Consider the following 19,088-nt stretch of genomic DNA (forward strand, 5'->3'; position numbering starts at 1 on the left):
AAACTGAAAACCTGAGCTGCCCGTCAGGGAGATGGTGTCAGCCTTCCACCCACCTGCACTTTGGCAGGTCAGGACTGTTTGACCTCCCATGCCCAAGCTCACAGCACACCAAAAATGTGAGATCTGATACCAAAATGTGCCAAATGTGTGCAACTCTACATCCCCACTGAAGAGAACGTGACACTGTAACCTGAGGGTATCTCTGATACACAATTTGCACGGTCTGAAAAGAAACCAAATTTCAGAACGACCCCAGAGGTTGTGCTGATGTGGCCCATGAAGGGTGTTACTGGTTAAAGGAATTTCTGGAACCTCAACTGGGGCAGCAGCATTGAGGGTCACCATGACCACCAACAACCTTGTGCTGGACAACTCTACAGACACAACTCAGGGATAAATGAAGTACGCTCAAGAGACAAGGTGCCACCTCGGCATTGGGTGACAGCAGAGCAGGGTCATCTCTGCCAGGAGCTTCTCCAGCTCATCAGCCATCACAACAGGAATGTGACCCACAAGGGACAGCAATGGCAATGCCACTCTCTCCCTGCTGGAGCTGACTGGAGCTGCTGGCTGTCCATACAGATGGAACTGTCCAATGGACAACCTCAACCTCCCCTAAAGATCATCTAAACCAAACACCTTTTGCTCTGGCCCCAGTGGCTGCAGCCTCAGAGCACCAAGAGCTGCCTGTTCCCAAACTCACAGTCCCTGGAAGGAAAGTGCCTCTGCTGTGCCTGTTCCCAGCCCAGCTGTGCTCCCTGCAGCTCCTTCCCTGATGGAAACATCTCCCTACAGCCCCTGGCGCTGCAGCCAGGCTGAGCCTTGCCCACACCATTTCTGCACGTGGCAGCAACGCTGCAGGAGATCCTCCAAAAACTGACCAGGAACCCAAGGTGACCCTGCAGCACATCCAGGGAACACGGGCAGCAGCCTGGGACCTTCCCAGGCCATCCCAACACGGGAGTGGCATCACTGCAGTGACAGTGGCACCTCCCCAGCCCTGCCTGGTGGGAGGAGGAGGAGGAGAGCCATGGAAAGGGATCTGACAGGAATCCACAAACAGCACAAGTGGAATATCGAGGAGTTTGGCAGATGGAACCCAATCCCACAGTGTGTCTGCTCTTACGCAAGGCCCTGGGAAGGCACAGGGAAGGAAAATCCCTTTTGGGTCCTTGGGGAAGGGGCAGGATCTCTCTGGGAGCAGGAGCAGCCCCAGGTGGAGGCACACTGCCTTGCCCTGCCTTGCTGCTCTGCTGCCCCTGGCACAGCCCAGCCCCTGGGGACAGACTGTCCTGGGGTACCTGGTGCTCCCAGGATGGCAGGAACATCCCTGCTCCCCTCCCATCCCTTCCCAAAGGCGCCTCTCTCATTTCCACTGCCCCAGGGCAAGTGTTTGCAGCCCAGAGCAGTCCCTTCCAAACTGCAGTGACCTGCCCTTCCCAGGCTGATACTGCTCTGCCTCTGCTCCTGTTTACAGCCCTCACTTCCCAAACTGTCCATACTTTGGCCATTAACCCCTGCATTAAGCCTTGAGATGATTATGCCTTTGGAAGTTAAGTCTCCACTCGAGTGGAAACAAAAAAAAATACTGAAGACTATGACCACAATTTTCATTCACATTACAGTCACTTTTTACAACACAAGGAGGATACAACAGCTAAAAGAGGATAAAAACTACATTTCACATACATCCTCTTTATAGAAAGTGTAAAAAACTTCACTGAAAGTGAAAATTGGACTTTAACGTTTGGGGATTTGAGGTGAATTAAATCTGTTTTAAAAGACTTACGAATGCAGATAATGCATTGTTTTGCCTGCTTTATATTCCTTTCCTTTCACTTCCCAGTGCAGGGCTTTGATTTCCAATGAGACTCTTTTATCAGGCCTGTGGTGCCCGGACAAAGGAGGTCGGGAGGAGAGGGAAGGGAAGGCTCCTGTCTCCTCTGTCACAAATCATCAGCTCCTGCAGGGCATTTAGCCCTTACAACGGCTCTGGCTTTTGGGAGGTTTTCTGAACAAATCTGAACAGACGAGCCATGGCCACTTGCAAAGTGTCTGCTGTGATCACAGAAACGTCTCTCCCTGGGAATTTTATTTTCCGGCGTGTGCATTCCCTGCCCCGGGGCTGCAGCAAACAAGGGCTGGCAGTTGGGATAGGGAGCCCCTTTCTCCTGACCAACAGCATCAATAAATAACATTAATGCCTAGAAATGGGCCAGGCTGGGGAGGGAGGGAGGACAAAAGGATAAAGTGAGATGCAAAAATCTATTGAAATTTAAATTGCAGGCATTCCCCTCTGTTGGCTGATTCCCTGGGAGGGAGGAGGGTATAAATCTGAGAGAGGCACTGCAGCCCCAGGATCAGGCTGGGGTGGAATTCCTTCTCTGCCGGGTCTGGGTGGGAAACCTCACACAAATCACCCTGGACATGAAAGAGGTGCCTTTACAGCTCGGGTTTGCTACAGCCCATAACACCCATCGGAGAATAAATCCAATAAAACAGTTTACAACTGTGGACCCAGCGGGGAGAAGGTGGAACAGAAATCTCCAGGAACAGATTAGTTAGAGGGAAATAGAAGTGAAACAACAAGGAGGAGGAGAGGGGTAAGTATGGAAATTTAATTGGTGTTTGGTCACCGAGACAGGGAACCTCTCTGAGGATCCTCTCGCACTGCAGAGCACAGGGCTGGAACCTGCAGCCAGGGATGGAATTCCTGACACCGGGTACATCCCACCGGGCTGAAAACACCATCCCGGGCAGGGAGGGGCTCAGGCCCCTGGGGGCATCACCCTGGGCAGGACCATCACCCTGGGCAGGGTGTCCTGGGCAGGACCATCACCCTGGGCAGGGTGTCCTGGGCAGGACAGCCTAGCAAAGCCCCGGGCCCAACCAGGGGTACCAACTGCTATCAAATCGTGGAATGGTTTGGCTTGGAAGGGATTCAAAGCTCATCTCATTCCATGGCAGGGACACCTCCCCCTGCCCCAGGCTGCTCCCAGCCCACTGTCCAGCCTGGCCTTGGGCACTCCAGGGGTCCAGGGCAGCCCCAGCCCCTCTGTGCCCCCCAGGGGACAGTCCCTGCCCCACATCCAGTGTACGGGATGCACCGAGAGCCTCTTTCCCGACCCATCCCCACCCCCGGGGAGGAGGAATCCCCACCCAGAGCCGCCCATTCCCTACACGAGCATTAAATACCTGGTAAGTCACTGAGCAACGAGCGGGGCGGGCACTGCGGGTACTGTGTCCCGGGTACCGGTGCTTTACCTGGGCCGGGTGTCCCGGGCCGGGTGTCCCGGGTACCGGTGCTTTACCTGGGCCAGGTGTCCCGGCCCGGGTGTCCCGGGTACCGGTGCTTTACCTGGGCCAGGTGTCCCGGGCCGGGTGTCCCGGGTACCGGTGCTTTACCTGGGCCAGGTGTCCCGGGCCGGGTGTCCCGGGGTATCGGCGCCTCCTCTGGGGCTGTTCCCGGCCCCTGTCCCGGGCTGTTCCCGGGCTATCGCTCTCACCTGTCCCTGTCCCGGCCCTGTCCCGGGCTATCGCTCTCACCTGTCCCTGTCCCGGCCCTGTCCCGGGCTATCGCTCTCACCTGGTCCTGTCCCGGTCCTGTCCCTGTCCCGGCCGCTCCCCGGTCCCCGCGGGATGCGCCGGGCTCTCGCAGCCTCTGCGGCTCTGCCAAGCCCCTCCCCGGCTCCTCCTCCGCAGGTGCCTCCTTCCTGCCTTCCCTCCTTCTTCCTTCCTTCCCCTTTCCCTCTTCCCTCCCTCCCCGCTCTCCTCCCGCCCCCGGGGCCGGCCCTCCGCCCGCCCCTTTGCCCTTTGCCCTTTGCCCTTTGCCCTTTGCCCTTTGCCCTTTGCCCGGCCCGGCAGAGCCCCAGGGGGGCAGGAGCGATGGGGACAGCACACGGAAAAATAGAAATAAAATAGAAATATATATTTAAAAAAAAAATAAAATCCAGGTGTAAAAATGTAGAAAGGCAGTTCTGAATGTGGCTGTGCCCGGTGGTGCCCGCGGCAGCACGGGGGGAATGGGCAGTGCCAGTGGAATGTGAAGGGTTAAACTCCCTGTCCCCTATGCCCTGGGGGGGCCCTGCTGGAGAGGGGACGCTCTGGGTGCCCAGGCTGATCCACCCTGGGGTCCTGTGCGGGTCTGACCACTGCCCTGGCCCAGGTAACCCGGGGGGCTCAGGACACACCTGTGCCACATCCCCATCCCTGCAGAGCCCAGGGCACACCTGTGCCACATCCCCATCCCTGCAGAGCCCAGGGCACACCTGTGCCACATCCCCATCCCTGCAGAGCCCAGGGCACACCTGTGCCACATCCCCATCCCTGCAGAGCCCAGGACACACCTGTGCCACATCCCCATCCCAGCAGCACTGCAGAGCCCAGGGCACACCTGTGCCACATCCCCATCCCTGCAGAGCCCAGGGCACACCTGTGCCACCATCCCCATCCCTGCAGAGCCCAGGGCACACCTGTGCCACCATCCCCATCCCTGCAGAGCCCAGGGCACACCTGTGCCACCATCCCAACCCCTGCAGAGCCCAGGGCACACCTGTGCCACATCCCCATCCCTCCAGCACTGCAGAGCCCAGGGCACACCTGTGCCACATCCCCAGCACTGCAGAGCCCAGGGCACACCTGTGCCACATCCCCAGCACTGCAGAGCCCAGGGCACACCTGTGCCACCATGGATCCCCATCCTCAGTCACTGCTGCAAACCCCCGGGGCCACACTGGAGATGAGTCTCAGCATGTACAGAAGGAAGGAGAGACTCTGGGCACGCTGAGGGCTCTGGTGGGAGCAGGTCCCACCTGCAGAGGGGACACGGGCTGTGCCCAAGCCCTGGGGACTGTGCCCTGCACCCACCTGTCCTGTTTGTGTCAGCATAGGAACCGTGCCCCCTCCCAGCCAAGGCACGGAGCTGAATCAATGATCAGATCACTGAAAACAAACCCAATTAGAAACTCTCTGGGATTCTGCTGTTGGAAAGCAAAGCCAAGTGACAGGATCCTTTCCCAGTGCCCCAGTTCCAGCCGGGCTCCAGCCAGGGCAGAGCACACAGACCCTGGACTGGGGCTGACTCCAGCCCAGGGCAGAGCACACAGACCCTGGACTGGGGCTGACTCCAGCCAGGGCAGAGCACACAGACCCTGGACTGGGGCTGACTCCAGCCAGGGCAGAGCACACAGACCCTGGACTGGGGCTGACTCCAGCCCAGGGCAGAGCACACAGACCCTGGACTGGGGCTGACTCCAGCCAGGGCAGAGCACACAGACCCTGGACTGGGGCTGACTCCAGCCCTGCCAGCCCTGCCCAGCCCTGGAGCAGCAACAAAAGCTAGGAGGGCAGAAAGCCTCAGCCAAAGCTGCTCCTAGAGCCAGTGGAGCTGTGACCTTACCTGCATTTACTGCAGATTTGTGGGGTAAGTTCTGCCATTGTGCTGTTTGACCTCGAGCTCCCCCATTAACAGCAGTCCATCAATCCCAGTAACTGCTGTCACCCACTGAGAAATGTGGGCTTCCAGCTAAAGGTGGGCAGCCTCAGGGTCAGAAGGATTAAGGAGGAATTTGCCTTTCCATCTGCAGCCATCCTGATGAGCAGGAGGGGGAAACTCATTTCTTTAGGTGCTCACGCTTTCTCCTCTGTGCTATTTTCAAAATCACTTGCTGACTCACATCTCCTGATAATCCTGTTCTCCTGCACTCTGAACACTCACTATTCACTGCTTGGACAGGGAGCACAGGATCACACCAGAGTTTACCTCAGCAGCCTGGGCCCCTGAGCCTGTGGGTCCCCATTGTGTCAGTGCAGCTTCTCCCCAAAGGATGGATCTGCCCTGCCCCAGCTCCCCCTGTGCCCTCCAGACACAGCACTAATCCCCAGATCCTGCTCTTCCCCTCCAGCCTTTCAAATCCAAGCCTCTTGAAGAAAATGTCAACCAACTCACTCACAACTTCCTGAGAACCACCCAGACAGTTTCCATAGCACCCAGGAAATGTCACAGAAACATGGGTTTGTTCTCACTGCAAATGCTGCATCAACACCAGCTAAAACTGCTCAGTGTGGGGTAAGGAACAGCCAGGGGTGCTCTTACAGCACTGCCAGAGTGAACTCCTGCCTCTCACTGCCATTGTCACAAACATTGAAGGATGAAAGGATTATGGAGGAAGAAGAAATGCCCTGACTCCCTAAAGCTCTGCATCCTTAGGAGCTTTGTGAAATACAAATCCTGCTCGTGTCTCACTCAGGAGTTAGCCAAGGTTTAGATTTTGTTTAGGTGGACAGGAAAAGTGTTTCAGATTTGCCACTGAAGGCAAAAAGCAAAAGCAAGTTAGAAATAAAAACATGTTCCCATAGGCAGAGGGTGCAGACACTTTTTAACTCTAAAACCTGCTCCTTGTAAATCCACTGCTTGTCCCAGTTTGGTGAAGAACTCCCAAAACTGAAATTCCCTGTGTGCCTGCAGCTCTTCCCATGGTACACACCATGGAGAGTCCTCAGGTGGATTGTCATGCAGGTCTGGAGAAACATCCAGACCCTGTCTCCCTGCCAAAGGGAAATGGGACAGGTAGAGGGTCATTCACAGCTTGAGCTGCACAACTGGGGATGCCAAGAGCATCCTGTGCCTGTGGGCAAAGGGAGAGTGAAGCAGCAGAGCCAGAGGCAGAGCCTTGCTGCCTCCTCCTCCCAAAGTGCTGCTGGAAAAGCAGAACAGCACAAGTGGTGCTGCCTGGCTGAAACACAGAGGGATTTTCTCCAAATGCAGCCCCCAGAGAGGGCTGGGAGTGACTCTTTACCCCAGGCAGGACAGACACTGCTGCTGCTGCTTTTGGGATGCTCCTCCACCCCGTTCCTGCCTGCCCAGGGAACACAGAATTTTCCATGTCTGTTCCCAGCACACAGGCTCAGGAAGCTGCTCTCTCCAACTCCTACTTTTCCAGCAGAATCACAGATTTTTATGGTGCAAATCTCATAGAGGGCCAGATGAATCCTGTATTTAGCAGCACTTCCAACAGATCAGCCCACAGCTCTCATCCCTCTCTGCCAAAAAAATGGGAAGGAACAAAAGAGGAATCGCTTAAAACAAGGTAGAGATAGAGCAAAGAGCAAAAGGCTCCAAGGAAATGAAAAACTCAGGAAAATACTGCTGCAGTCCTGATCTGCAGTACAAACTGAAAGACCTAAAAAGACTAAATGGTCTTATAGGTCTGGGCAGCCCCTGCAATAAATCTCCTTTCTCCTAAAACCAGGTAATTACTGGAGCAATTCAGGGTAAATAAGCACTTTCCAGAGCTCACTGCACTGAAATCCAGAAAAACAACACAATTATTGAAGGTGCAGTTTGACATTCCTCACGTATCCAAGATCCACACTACCAGCAAAACACTATTTTTTTAAAGCAAGCTTTCAGCACTTCTGATGGGAGTGAAATAAAGCCCTAAAGCTCAGTTTAAAAATAAATCCTCCTTTGATGACTGGAGAAGGTACAATGGGAATCCAGACAAGGAGTGCAGCAGGAGCAGAGCTTTACACCTAAACCACAACAAGATTTGCAATCAGCTCAAATACAATTAGAAGAGATGCCTGGACTTACCAGTCACTGAATTGCACCAGCACTGGCTCCTTCATGGACTGAAATGTTCTACCAGAGCTGTTGGGCATCAGGAAAAGGTTCTTTTTCTGCCTGGAACAGCCTCAGCCCCTGGACAATGCTCTCAGGCACAGGGAGGGGGGATTTTGGGGTGTGTGTGCAGGGCCAGGAGTGGAACTGGATGATCCCTGAGGGTCCAACTCAGGGGATTCCATGATTCTATGTTTCTTTGGATGGCAGGACTCAAATGAGCTCTGACTGGCTGTATTTATCAGCATTGCTTTGATATCAGATATCCATCAATAACCTGTTCATTTAACCCCAAAGAACAGCTTGGGGTGAGCTCTGGTAAGGCACAGTTCACCCCAGTCCTGAGAGGGGTGAAACAGGGGGACACAGGGGACAGTGTCATCTGCAGCCTGTGCAAGATCTGCCCTTGCCTTGGTGCCAATTTAGAAATAAAGCTCCCACACATTCCTGCTTTGCCTCTCCTGAAGTCCCACCTACAGCCCCTTTCCAAGCACTTGTGAGATCCAGGGAAACAGAAGTCCAGGGATGACTGAACACACAAGCAAATAAACTGAAACGTCTGTTGTCAAATACCTCTCAATAACTGAAGATCAAATGTTTAATTACATAAAACGTACCAGGGACACATCTCAGCTCCACTGGAACACTTTAATGTCACCTAGTGCCAGTTCTGACAAGTGACAGCCACGTTGTCATGGCAATGAGAACACAACACAGTTGCTTTCTGCTCTCACAGTGCACTGGGCACACAGGAGGGTCCTTTCCATTGCCATAAAACAATACATTTAACCACGTCTCTTCCCTCTCTTATTCAAGCAATAATTCCTTTTTCTCTTCCCTCCAGAGCATGGTCACAGAGGGTTTGGGGAACTCTTTGCATAGTGAGGCACAAATTGAAAGTCTGGGGAAAGAAGAATGTGTAATATTCAGAAATGCAGCAGCTGGGTGGGAAAAGAAGCTGATTTCTAACACCCCCATGGCTGCTGATACTGCAGAGTGAGCATAGGGCAAGGCCCAGGTGTGCTGAGCATCACCTTCAGACCTGGATTCACTCTCTGGGTCTGGAAATCACTCACAGAAAATCTGCCCCTGAGAAAGTGGGTTCTCAAACCAGGTACTGCTTTTTCTACCCAACAAGTTTTAATATTAAAAAGAAATGACTAATTCTCTATTTCACTATTTATTGCACTTCAGCTAGGTTCTGCCAGCAAGGCTGGGGGTTAGTGGGGGGCTATTGCTACCACAAACAGGGTTAGACGTGGTAAGGACAGAACAGGCTCTACCTGAGCTCAGCTGGGGCTGGGGCAGAGCCTCGGTAACAAATGCAGAGCCTGGTTTTACACTGTCCATCTCCAGATCTGATAATGGGGCCAGGGGAGGGGGCACAGGGACAGGCAGAGGGCAAGAGAGAGGACAAAGTTAAAAATCTCCTGGAGACCAACAACTCAACGTGGAGAGACAGCAACTGGAGAGACAGAGCTGGAGAAATCCAGAGCTGAGCTCTGGGCTGTTCTGGGCCTGAACTGCTCCTGCCCATCAATGTCTGTGTGCAAACAGGAGCCTGAGGGAGGGGATCCACTGAGCCCACAGCAAAAACGATGAGGGGAGCTGAACTAAGCAGAGTGAACACCCAACCCCTGGCAAACTGAGCTGCTGGGGATGAGGGGGATGGTGCTGGTGCCTGGAGCTGGCTCAGGACTGAGCACAGTGGGTGCTCCCCAAATTCCCAATTCCAGCCCTGCCCATGGCAGTGGGGGGAACCAGATGATCTTTAGGCTCCCTTCCACCCAAACCAGTCTGGGATTCTGGGATGCTGTGCACAGACCACCCTAAACAGAGTTTTCACTGTAAAAAGAGTATTAAAAATGATATTAAATAGGTGCCATTTTGTGTTGACAAATGCTGGAAGAGAAATCAGTGATTTTAACAGAGCACAGCTCACACAGGAACAACCTTTGCTGGGACACCAGAGGTTTGGGCACTTTGTCCCAGCTACAAAACTCTCTTCCAGCCCCTGTCTCTCTGCCCAGGGTTCAGCTCATTCATCTGAGCCCAAAGAACAATTTCAGTGCCTAAATGAGCCCAGAAAGGAACTTTCTCCTGAACAGGACCTCAAACCCTCCATACTTAAAACACACAAATATTTCTAAATTCCTGGTATTGGAATTCCTGCAGCCATGACCTGTGGGGGACAGGAACAACATCACCCAGCCCCAGAGCCCAGGGGTGCCCAGGGGTGCCCAGGCAGGGCAGGATGTGGCTCCCCAGCTCTCCAGTGCTGCTCCTGGAGCAGCCACAGCCAGGTTTGTCATCCCTGTGGCAGTTCTGTGACTCACAAAGGGACAGGGCTGTCACAAGGAATTCATTTCACAGGAAAAACAAGCAGAACCACTAATAAGCCTCATGGCTTTGAGGGGAAATATTAGAGCTGCTCTGCTGTCAGAATCTTCCTTCTCACAGCTCAGGGAGGAGCAGGACTCAACACTGACCACTTGCATTAAATAACCAGAAATGTGGCCATCCCTTGTTTTTGTGTTAAAAACCTAACAAAAAAGCCTGCCTGAAAAAACAGACAGGCTAAAGCCTCCCTGTGTAATCTGAATTTAACTGCTGCTGATCCTTGGCAGAAACTGCATCTCTGAAGGGCTCAGAGATCCAAGGAACTTGACTATACAAATGGAAAAACATTAAGAAAAATATTTTCTCCACATTTATGCCCCCAAAGGGAACTCCCTGGATCTTACAAGATTCACTATTCTGATTCCTCCCAAATTTTTCTGTCAGGTTATTTATCAGTGGCCATGGCCAGTCACAGCAATAAAATCTGCCCTCATTGTGAAAACCTCCATCCCAGTTCCAGCATTCCCTGCCTCCTGGGGTTTGGGTATGTGCAGTGGATGGAGCTTCACTTCACTCTCCCTGATTTATCCCAAATCCAAACCCTGCTGATTCCATCTATTCTGGCACTGAAATTCAGCTAAGTTGATAATATTAAATATGAAATAGTAGATATCAATCCAATATAATATGTTAGGCTAAAAAATTATCATTAGAGTATTGTATCCCACTAGGAATACTGGGAGAATTTAGAGAAAAGGAAAGAGTTCAAGAAACGTGGGATTGGATGAGCCCACATAACCTTCCTTGATCTTCACAGGGTTTTTTACATAAATAGAAACAGTCAGGAAAGCATTTGCATCCCAGCTGGGGAAAAAAATACAAACATTTTATTACAGGGCTGAACATGAAACAGAGGGCAGAGGCTTAGTCCAACAGAGGAGGGAAAACACCTCTTAACAGGAACCTTCCTTCTCCTTTTAACAGGAACCTTCCTTCTCCTGACTCCAAACTTTAGTGTCCAATATATTGGAGAGGTACCTGGGGCAGAGCTGATATTCTCTCATCTGCCTCTGACTGCTCAGAAGTGAATAAAAAGGGCAGATTTCCTGTAAGGCCCATTTCCCATCCCCAGCCCCAGGCCTGGCTCCATCACTGCTGGTACAAAGCACGTCCTGCCACAGCCCATGAAAATATTGTTTCCAAAAGCAGAGTTTGCCCTCAAGCCCAGCCCTCCTCTGCCCTTCCCTGTGTTCCATCCCCATGAGCTGCAGTCACTGCCCTGCACTAGAGACCACTGCAGTATTTTATGGCTCCATTAAACTGCTGTCCCCATCCCTCGTGCACATCAAACCCTCTAATTAGAAATAATAATAGAAACCCAGGGCAGGAAGTTCCCTGCTTTCCATCTGCTTTTCATTAGGTTCCTCAGCCCGGCCAGATCCAGGGACAATTAAGCAGCACGAGGAATTCTGTGTTTGGAAATTCCTTCGTGGCAGAGAGCTTTGCTCTGCACATACACAGTGTCCTGGATGCTCCACACATCATATTTTGATTAAAGAAATCAAAGTTGGCCTGTTGATAAGTGCAGCTCATCAAGGCCAAACCTAAAACTGCACATTAATTCAAGATGAAATACCCTGCTCATGTCAAATGAGGACAACAGCTCCAAGTGAGACTTTTAGGAAAGTCTCTGTTCCTTGGGGAGAGCCAAATGGATGTTTTAAATACAGGTACAGGGAGAAAAGGAATTCATGTGGGTGTTTAGGGGCATGAGAAATATCCAGTGTGCATAATGTGGATTGGAAAACACAAAATGCAGGAATATGGGGAAAGAGCATCACCCCAGCAATGCCATTCCCATCTGGCTCTGCAGGTGCCCTGGGAAGGTCCAGTTTCCCATCTGGCAGCACTCAGGGTGCTCCAGCCCCTCAGTCCTGCCCCTGCCACCCCCTGGGCTGTGCTGGCACATCTGGGACTGGAGCTCCTCCCTGCCTTCCTCCACTCCCCCACCTCACACAGCACTTTTCATCCCGCCAGAGTTCCTGGAGTCAGCACCACATCCAGCACTCCCTGACTACAGAACCTCCTTCCTGCCTCCTCTCCCAACAGCTCCTGCAGTGTCCAAGGAAGGAATTCCAGACTCCTGCCACCATCATGCCAGTGCTGCCCCTTCCCAAACTGCACAAAGGAGGCTCCCAAGGAGTGGGATCAGGAATTCTGTGTGCAGAGATGGAGCAGGATGACAGGACCAGCTGCACCACTCCTTACATCTCAAAGCTCTGTAGAGCTCTCCCAGAGAAGCCTTTTCATGTTCCCATGGAACAACCACCAGGGAAGGTCAGGGGACACCTTTGGGACTTGGCAGGATCTTCCAACTTAGGACTTTTCATGGGACGTGCACTTGTGGAATTTATACCAAACATTTCCCAGAGCTGAAGGGGGAAATCCACTCCCCAGTGTGTTGTTGAAGCCAAAGAGAATCAGTTCCTCCACTCTGCTCCATTATCTCCCAATTCCTCCACTCTGCTCCATTATCTCCCCCTAAAGCAGACACTGCTCCCAGCAGCTCAGCTCACTGAACTGCCAGGGTCACGTTTAACAATGAATATTTGTTTGTGTTCAGGCTCCAAGTTGCCTTTCCTGCTTTAGCTGACGGGGCAGTGACTGGGCACAGGCAGGTCCTGCATCCAGGGAATGCCCATTCCTGTGCCAAGACAAGGAACATCATTAAAATAGTGCAGAGGGATGAGAAGAGAACCAGTTCAACACCATTTCCCAGCTGCTTAACATTTTAAGAAAGAACAGAACACTCAATCTTCTTCTCAATATTAAAGATATATAGAAATATCTTTACCTATATGAATATAGAGAACATTTTTTTTAAATTTCAGCTTCCCCAGCAGCAAATTTTACAGAGATGTCAGTTATGCCAGCACACCTAATGCCAATCACTTCCAGAACACATTGAAAGGATGGGAAGGTTGGCAGCAGAGTCAGATCCAAAATCCCATTCTCTGTTTATTTTTCCTTCCTTCAGCAGAACTTTGGGTTAATTTGCCTGTTTTTCCTCCAATACAGAACTGTCCAGAAGGCAGGAGGAAGCAGATGGAGCCCTGTACCCAGAGCACAAGCAACCAGCATTCCAATTCTGTTACATCCAACTTCCTCTGTTTATCCTCAAGCAGAAAGGAGCAGCACCAAGGTGATCTGTTCCATCTGATCAGCACAAACATTCCTGCTCATCTTTGTTCTGTATAAAAAATCCTGACATGCAACACTCCCTTGGTCACCCAGAACTGGGATGTTTCATGGAATCTCTCATTGCAGACTGCTCAAAGTGTCTTGAAATTCTTAAACCCTTCCAGGCAGGCAGGAGTGGGCATTGACACAAATCTGTACAGGTGAAAGACACTCAAGAGTGGGAACTGCCCAGAGAGGGGCACCGTGTGGTGACTGACACACAGAGAGAGGAGTGAGGGGATGATCAACACTCATGACACGTGTGAAGGAGGTTATTAAACATGGAACACACATAGAGAACTCCAGTCCAGTTCATTGCATCAAAAAAAAAAGCTGATTTACACACCTGGTTTTGGCACCGAATTGGTCACGGACTGAGGGACTTTGTCATTGATGAGCTCAACACATTCACTGGGAAAGAATCCAACCTGGAGTGAAACAGAAAGAGGGAATGGAGTGTTATGAGCTGAACTGTCCAACCACCATCTCCCCTCACTCCCCCTGCCTGACCCTCCCTGACATTACCCAGCACCAAAGGACCAGCAGTGGTTGACAAGTGCAGGTTCTGCTCTGCTGCCACAGCCTGAGAGGGAACAGCCTGAGAGCCCAAGGCACTGCAGGGTCCTGGAGTCATTAACTGTAAATGTTAATTTGCACTGTCCCTGCACTGACCTGTAATTCAGCATTTCTCCCTGCAGCCCCTCAAAGGCAAAAGGCTGCAGAGTCCCTCTAAACCAGGGTAAGAGTTAAAGGCTGTGGGAAGGATTCTGATGTTTTCCTGGAGCAGGATGTGTCTGCAGACATTCCCCTGCCACTCAAGAGGTGCTGCTGTACCTGGGAAGAAATGAAATTATCTCCCTTTCCCTGTCTGAAGATTCAGCCTAAGCTGTGACCACAGAGGAATTTGGTATTTCCCTGCATCCCCACTTTCTCTCTTATTTCCCAGCATCTTTCTTCTTACTCTCATCCCAGGTGAAAGTCAGACCAGAGCAGACTTTGGTAACTTTAATCCACAGTCCATCTTTTCCCACCTTTTCTCCGTGTTTCTCACCCTCAGCTCTTGTTTATGAGACGTAACTCAGGCACCAACACCTCCCCAGACTCCTCATCTGAGCAGGGCAGAACTGACAGACCCTGGATGGTTTTGTCACTGCTCCCAGGTATCCCAGAACTCCCCCAAATCCAACATTCTACCTGCTCTCCATGTATCACCTTTGCCACATTCACACCAATAATTACAATGGATTTTTAGAGGCAAAGAATTGTGCTGGCTCCCTGATGACAACTCATTGCTAGAAATTAATTACATTTTCAGACTTATTTATTCTAACTTTTCTTGCAAGATCCCCAGGAGATCCTTGTTGGGGATACAACCCACAACTTGTGCCTCATTCCCACTCACTTAAAAGATGCTACTCCTCCTCCCAGGGGAAGTTTTCTATGATTTTGTATAAATAAATGAGTTTAGTCCAAGAGTTAATCTCAACAGATGTAGCAAGGCACTATTTGAGCCTGAGCCAGGATTAAAGGATTTGGCAACGTGGGAAAATGAATAGCCAGTGGTGTATATTTAGATAAATGCAAGGTCATCTAAAGGTCCACTGTATCACTACAGATATTTCCACTCCACCAGAGGAGGAAGGTACAGGATGCTCTGCACGAGAACTGCTCTCCAACACCTACTACAGCTTTATCTTCTCACTTCCCTGCCAGTGGCTGCTAAAACTGGAGGGCACAAGAGGCTTTAAGGGGAAAAGTCAGAGTAACAATGATAATTTTCAGTTTATGGGCAGGGAATTCAAACAAATGAGGAAGTACCAGCAAGGTAAATGGCAAATGAAACATTGAGGCATTTGGATTTGTTTTTCAGGTTTGACATAATATAAAGTGTGGATTCAATTCTAGTCAATTTTTTTTTCTCTTTTCCTTTTAAATCCATTGACAGTCTAGCAAATCCTGACAAGGGAACTGCAATTTGCTATGGCTTGTTTGGCCTTCCTGTGCAGAATTTCCCCTGAGCCTTTGCCAAGACACAGAGAGCAGGACACCCCCACCTCATTCCCAAGGGAGTCCCTGCTGAAATGCTCTTCACCTTTAGGGCACCACTGACAGGAGGAACAGGATTGTTTCTCCTCTTATCCTCAGCTCCTGTTAAAGAGAGTTGAACTCCTGGCCCAAAAATTTATTTTGATTTCTTTTATTCAGGAAAAAAATGCCTGTGTGGGATGGCACCTGTTGATAGTCCATTCCTGACTGGTGCCAGCAGCATTTGGGAAAGCAGAGAGCTGGAGAGGGACTGGGGACAAGGATGGAATGGCAGGACACAGGGAATGGCTCCCACTGCCAGAGGGCAGGGCTGGATGGGGTTTAGATATTGGATATTGGGAATAACTTCTTCCCTGCCAGGTGGTTCCAGCTGGCACAGGGTGCCCAGAGCAGCTGCCCCTGATCCCTGGGAGTGCCCAAGGCCAGGCTGGGCAGGGCTTGGGGCAGCCTGGGACAGAGGGGGAAAGTGTCCCTGCCCAGGGGAGGGGGGGACTGGGTGGTCCCTGAGGTTCCTCCCAACCCAACCCAACCCAACCCAACCCAACCCAACCCCTCCTGGGGCTCTGTGAACTGGGACCTGCAGTGTCAGAACCAGCTGAAGCTGCTGCAGTCACAGCCTGGTTCAAACCAGCTCAGCTGCCCTGGCTGCACACCCTGGGTCTGTCCAGCCCTGCAGGCTGTGGGGTAATTCTGCACCTCAGGAAACTGTTCCCAAAAACCAGAATAATTCAGGACAACCAAAGGCAGTTGTCCATCAAACAAGGGCCTGATCCCAGTGACTCAGCTCCCTGACACAGAGCTACTGATTGAAAAGACAAAGCACGAAGCAACAGCAGAGCAGAACAAAGAGGGCTGAAGGCTGGTAATGTGGAGGTGGCTGTAATTTAGGTAACATTTTTACAGAGAAAGCACTGACTCATACTGAGGGCATTGGGAGATGAAAAAGGCTTGAGGAAAAATGTCTTAAAAATCATTTTACTTTAAGCAGAGCAAATGCCAAGAAGCCTCATGGGTTGTTTGGCTCACACAGGATTAGGGGTGTTGCAGTGCAGCGACCTCAGGTGTGCAGAGAGCACAGGCACCGTGCCAGGGGAGTGTCATGGACACAAAGCCAGTGAGTCACCCCTGAGGGACAGCTCTGGCTGCAGGAACACTCTGATTTCCATGCTGAATCCAAGCTGCAGGTGCCTGCACCTTCAGAGCTGGTTTTTGGCTCTCACCTGCAGAGCTGCCTCCAGCTCCCCATCACAGCCCTCCCATGACCCCAGGGGCTGCAGGACAGGCTGGGGTGAGGGCACTTCTGCCTGGCCATGCACAACTCACAGCTGCTTCAAATGCACAAAGACAGGCAGTTCCTTTAAGTCAAGAAGTCATTTTATTCTCTTTTCAGCAAAACATTTTTTTCCCCCCTGTTCTTGCCCTCCTCCTATCAAAACATGATTTATAATGGAAGCTGTGGTTGGTTGATGAAATCCTGCTCCTTCCCTAACATGAAGCAAAACCCTAAGCAATAACAGCACAAGCTGTCCAAACATTTGGTGGCAGGACCTTCTCCTTTTATCTGCTCTCAGAATCACAACTGGCAAGAGGGGCTCTGTTGATTTATTCTATTAATTCAAATGACTGGATGAACAGATTGCTATCACTGCAATGTTCCTAAACAGGAACAGAACTGTTTTCCTCTAACAAATGCTTTAGAGGCTGCAAAGCTTCATCTGTCCCTACACCTCCTGCTGTAACAACATTCTTCACCTACACACTCTTTCTGAGCATCCACCAAGGACATTTCTGCCTGTAACTCATCTCCAGGTGTGGTGCAGCAACAACACCAGAGATAAATTCCCTTTCTCTGAATTCTCACTGCTCGTATCATCAAAAGGCTTCATTCCAGCAGAAAATGTACATGTTCTGTACATGTAGAGCTCATGAGCCTTAAACTGGACACACAGGTTGGGACTTTGAGCTGGTGGAGCTGTGGGGACACAGAGCTGCACCTCCATGGGGTGTGTGGCTGTCACCTCATCACACTGTGACCACTCCTGCTTGTCATTAAGGACACAAGATCACTCCACCCCTAATTTTCTGTTAAGACAGACTATGGTGCTGTATTTCTGCAGCTGCTCAGATGAGTTGTGTCAGGAGCCTGGCTCTGCAGGGACACAGAAAACCCCTTTTCAGGCAGTCTGCTCATCACCATATTTTTATGCTGGGAAAGCACAGCAAGGTCACTGTGATGTGAGAGGTACAGAGCTGTGACAAACTGCAGAAGGGCTGCCTGGCCCCTGTGCCTTTAACAGCCCTGCTGTTCTCCAGAGCTGCTCCAGGGTCAGCCAGCCTGATGGCACAGAGGGAGCCCACACTGATCACATCCCACAGAGGGATTCCAGACCTGTGCAAAGTGTCCACACGCAGGCACAGACCACAGAGTAGTTTTGTTTTGCTTTATTGATTCACTTGGAAGTCAATCATGGCACAGGCTGATTGTTCCAAGCAGTGTCACAGCACTTTATTGATTGAGGGCTGATGTCTGGGGTCCCTCCCAGCCCAAGCCATCCTGTGTGTCTGTGACAGGACAGCACATTCAGCTTTAAGGCGTCTGTGATGAGAACACAAGTGCAGCAAAGCCACAACACAGTTCAGAGGCAGAAGTTTGTTCAAGTAGCACCAGTGTGTTGCCTGTAGAAAGTGAAATTTCAGAGCGAGTGTTCTATGTCCACGGTGCTCTGATTTTACAAATGAGATGTCACCTCAACTCCCACAGCTGACACAAAACAACAAAAGCTGTGTCTCCATGCCCTGGCCGAGCACACAGCCCTGGGGTGGGGTAACCACATCCTGCTGGGACTGGGAGATGCAGCCTCTGGGCACTGACAGCAGCTGGGCCACAGCCTGGGGCTGGCACAGAAAGGTCTGTCAGGGGGAACCTGAGGAGCCTTGAGAAGACTTTCCATGCCAAGTTACACAAGTGTCTGGTCAGTCCTGAGCCTCTGCAGAGCAAACTCCTCATCCCACCCACTCACAGCAGCTGCAGATGGAAATCCCTGTAGCTGAAAGCTGAAATGTGAGATGGCACATTCAGTACCCCCAGCCCCCAGTGCCTCTGGGGTTTGCTTGGTTAAAAGAGACTTTTAAAACTTTTATATTTCCAAATGGCAAAATCTAAAGGATTAAAAACTCCTTGGAAGGACAGTGCCATTTCAACACACAAGGTTTGGTACCTGAGCCCCAGGTGTGCTTAGGACCCTTTGAAAACTCACTCTCCATCTCTGTGCTGTGACATTTACAGGGACAAGAACACTGACACCACACAACAAACACAGCAGGGGTGGGTGGCTTGTCCAAGTCAGCAGCACTGTCTCATCAGCTGGAATTCTCCAAACCCTCTCTGTTCTGCCTGATCTGGTTTCAGCTGCTGGAAGGAAGGGGATGATGTGAGTAACAGTGTCAGTGGCCTTGCAGGGGGTGCGGCAGAAGCTCCCAGAGCCCATCACAGGCCATGGCCAGCCCTCCTGCCCGTGGGGAGGGAGAAGGAAACTCCAGTGGAGACCCTGTGTCTGCTCCAGACCCAGAGAAGGGGAGTCCCCTGACACCAGGGGAGGGAGGGACACCCTGCCCACTCCCCTGAGCCACCCTGGGCAGGCAGAGCAGCTCCAGGACAAGCCCTGAGGTTCCTGCCCTTATTCCAGTCCCACTGCTGTGGCTGAGCTGGTCCCTACCTGGAACCCGTGTTTTCCCCTCCACCACGAGGTCAGCTCCTTCGGTGGCATGTCGATGACAGACACAATGTCCCCCACCTGCAAAACAGTAACAGCATCAGCCACGGCCAGGAGGAGAGCACAGC

The 19,088-nt window shown here is 51.4% G+C and overlaps 1 protein-coding gene across 3 annotated transcripts in view; it reads right to left on the bottom strand.

Moving 5' to 3' along the window:
* The window catches only part of ARHGAP32 (Rho GTPase activating protein 32), an 89,452-nt gene that overhangs the window by 35,583 nt on the left and 34,781 nt on the right, over nt 1-19,088 (bottom strand). For 2 of the 3 annotated variants that reach the window (XM_083877901.1, XM_083877900.1), the window contains 2 exons: nt 18,964-19,041; nt 13,548-13,629 (listed from right to left, as the gene is read on the bottom strand). In XM_083877901.1, the coding sequence (XP_083734027.1) occupies nt 13,548-13,629; nt 18,964-19,041 (160 nt within the window). Of the gene's footprint in view, nt 1-3,586; nt 4,309-13,547; nt 13,630-18,963; nt 19,042-19,088 lie in introns of those variants that run through there. The other variant, XM_083877902.1, reaches the window with a different exon arrangement.

This window comes from Zosterops lateralis (assembly GCF_965231275.1).
Source record: "Zosterops lateralis genome assembly, chromosome: 25".
Taxonomy (NCBI): Eukaryota; Metazoa; Chordata; class Aves; order Passeriformes; family Zosteropidae; genus Zosterops; species Zosterops lateralis.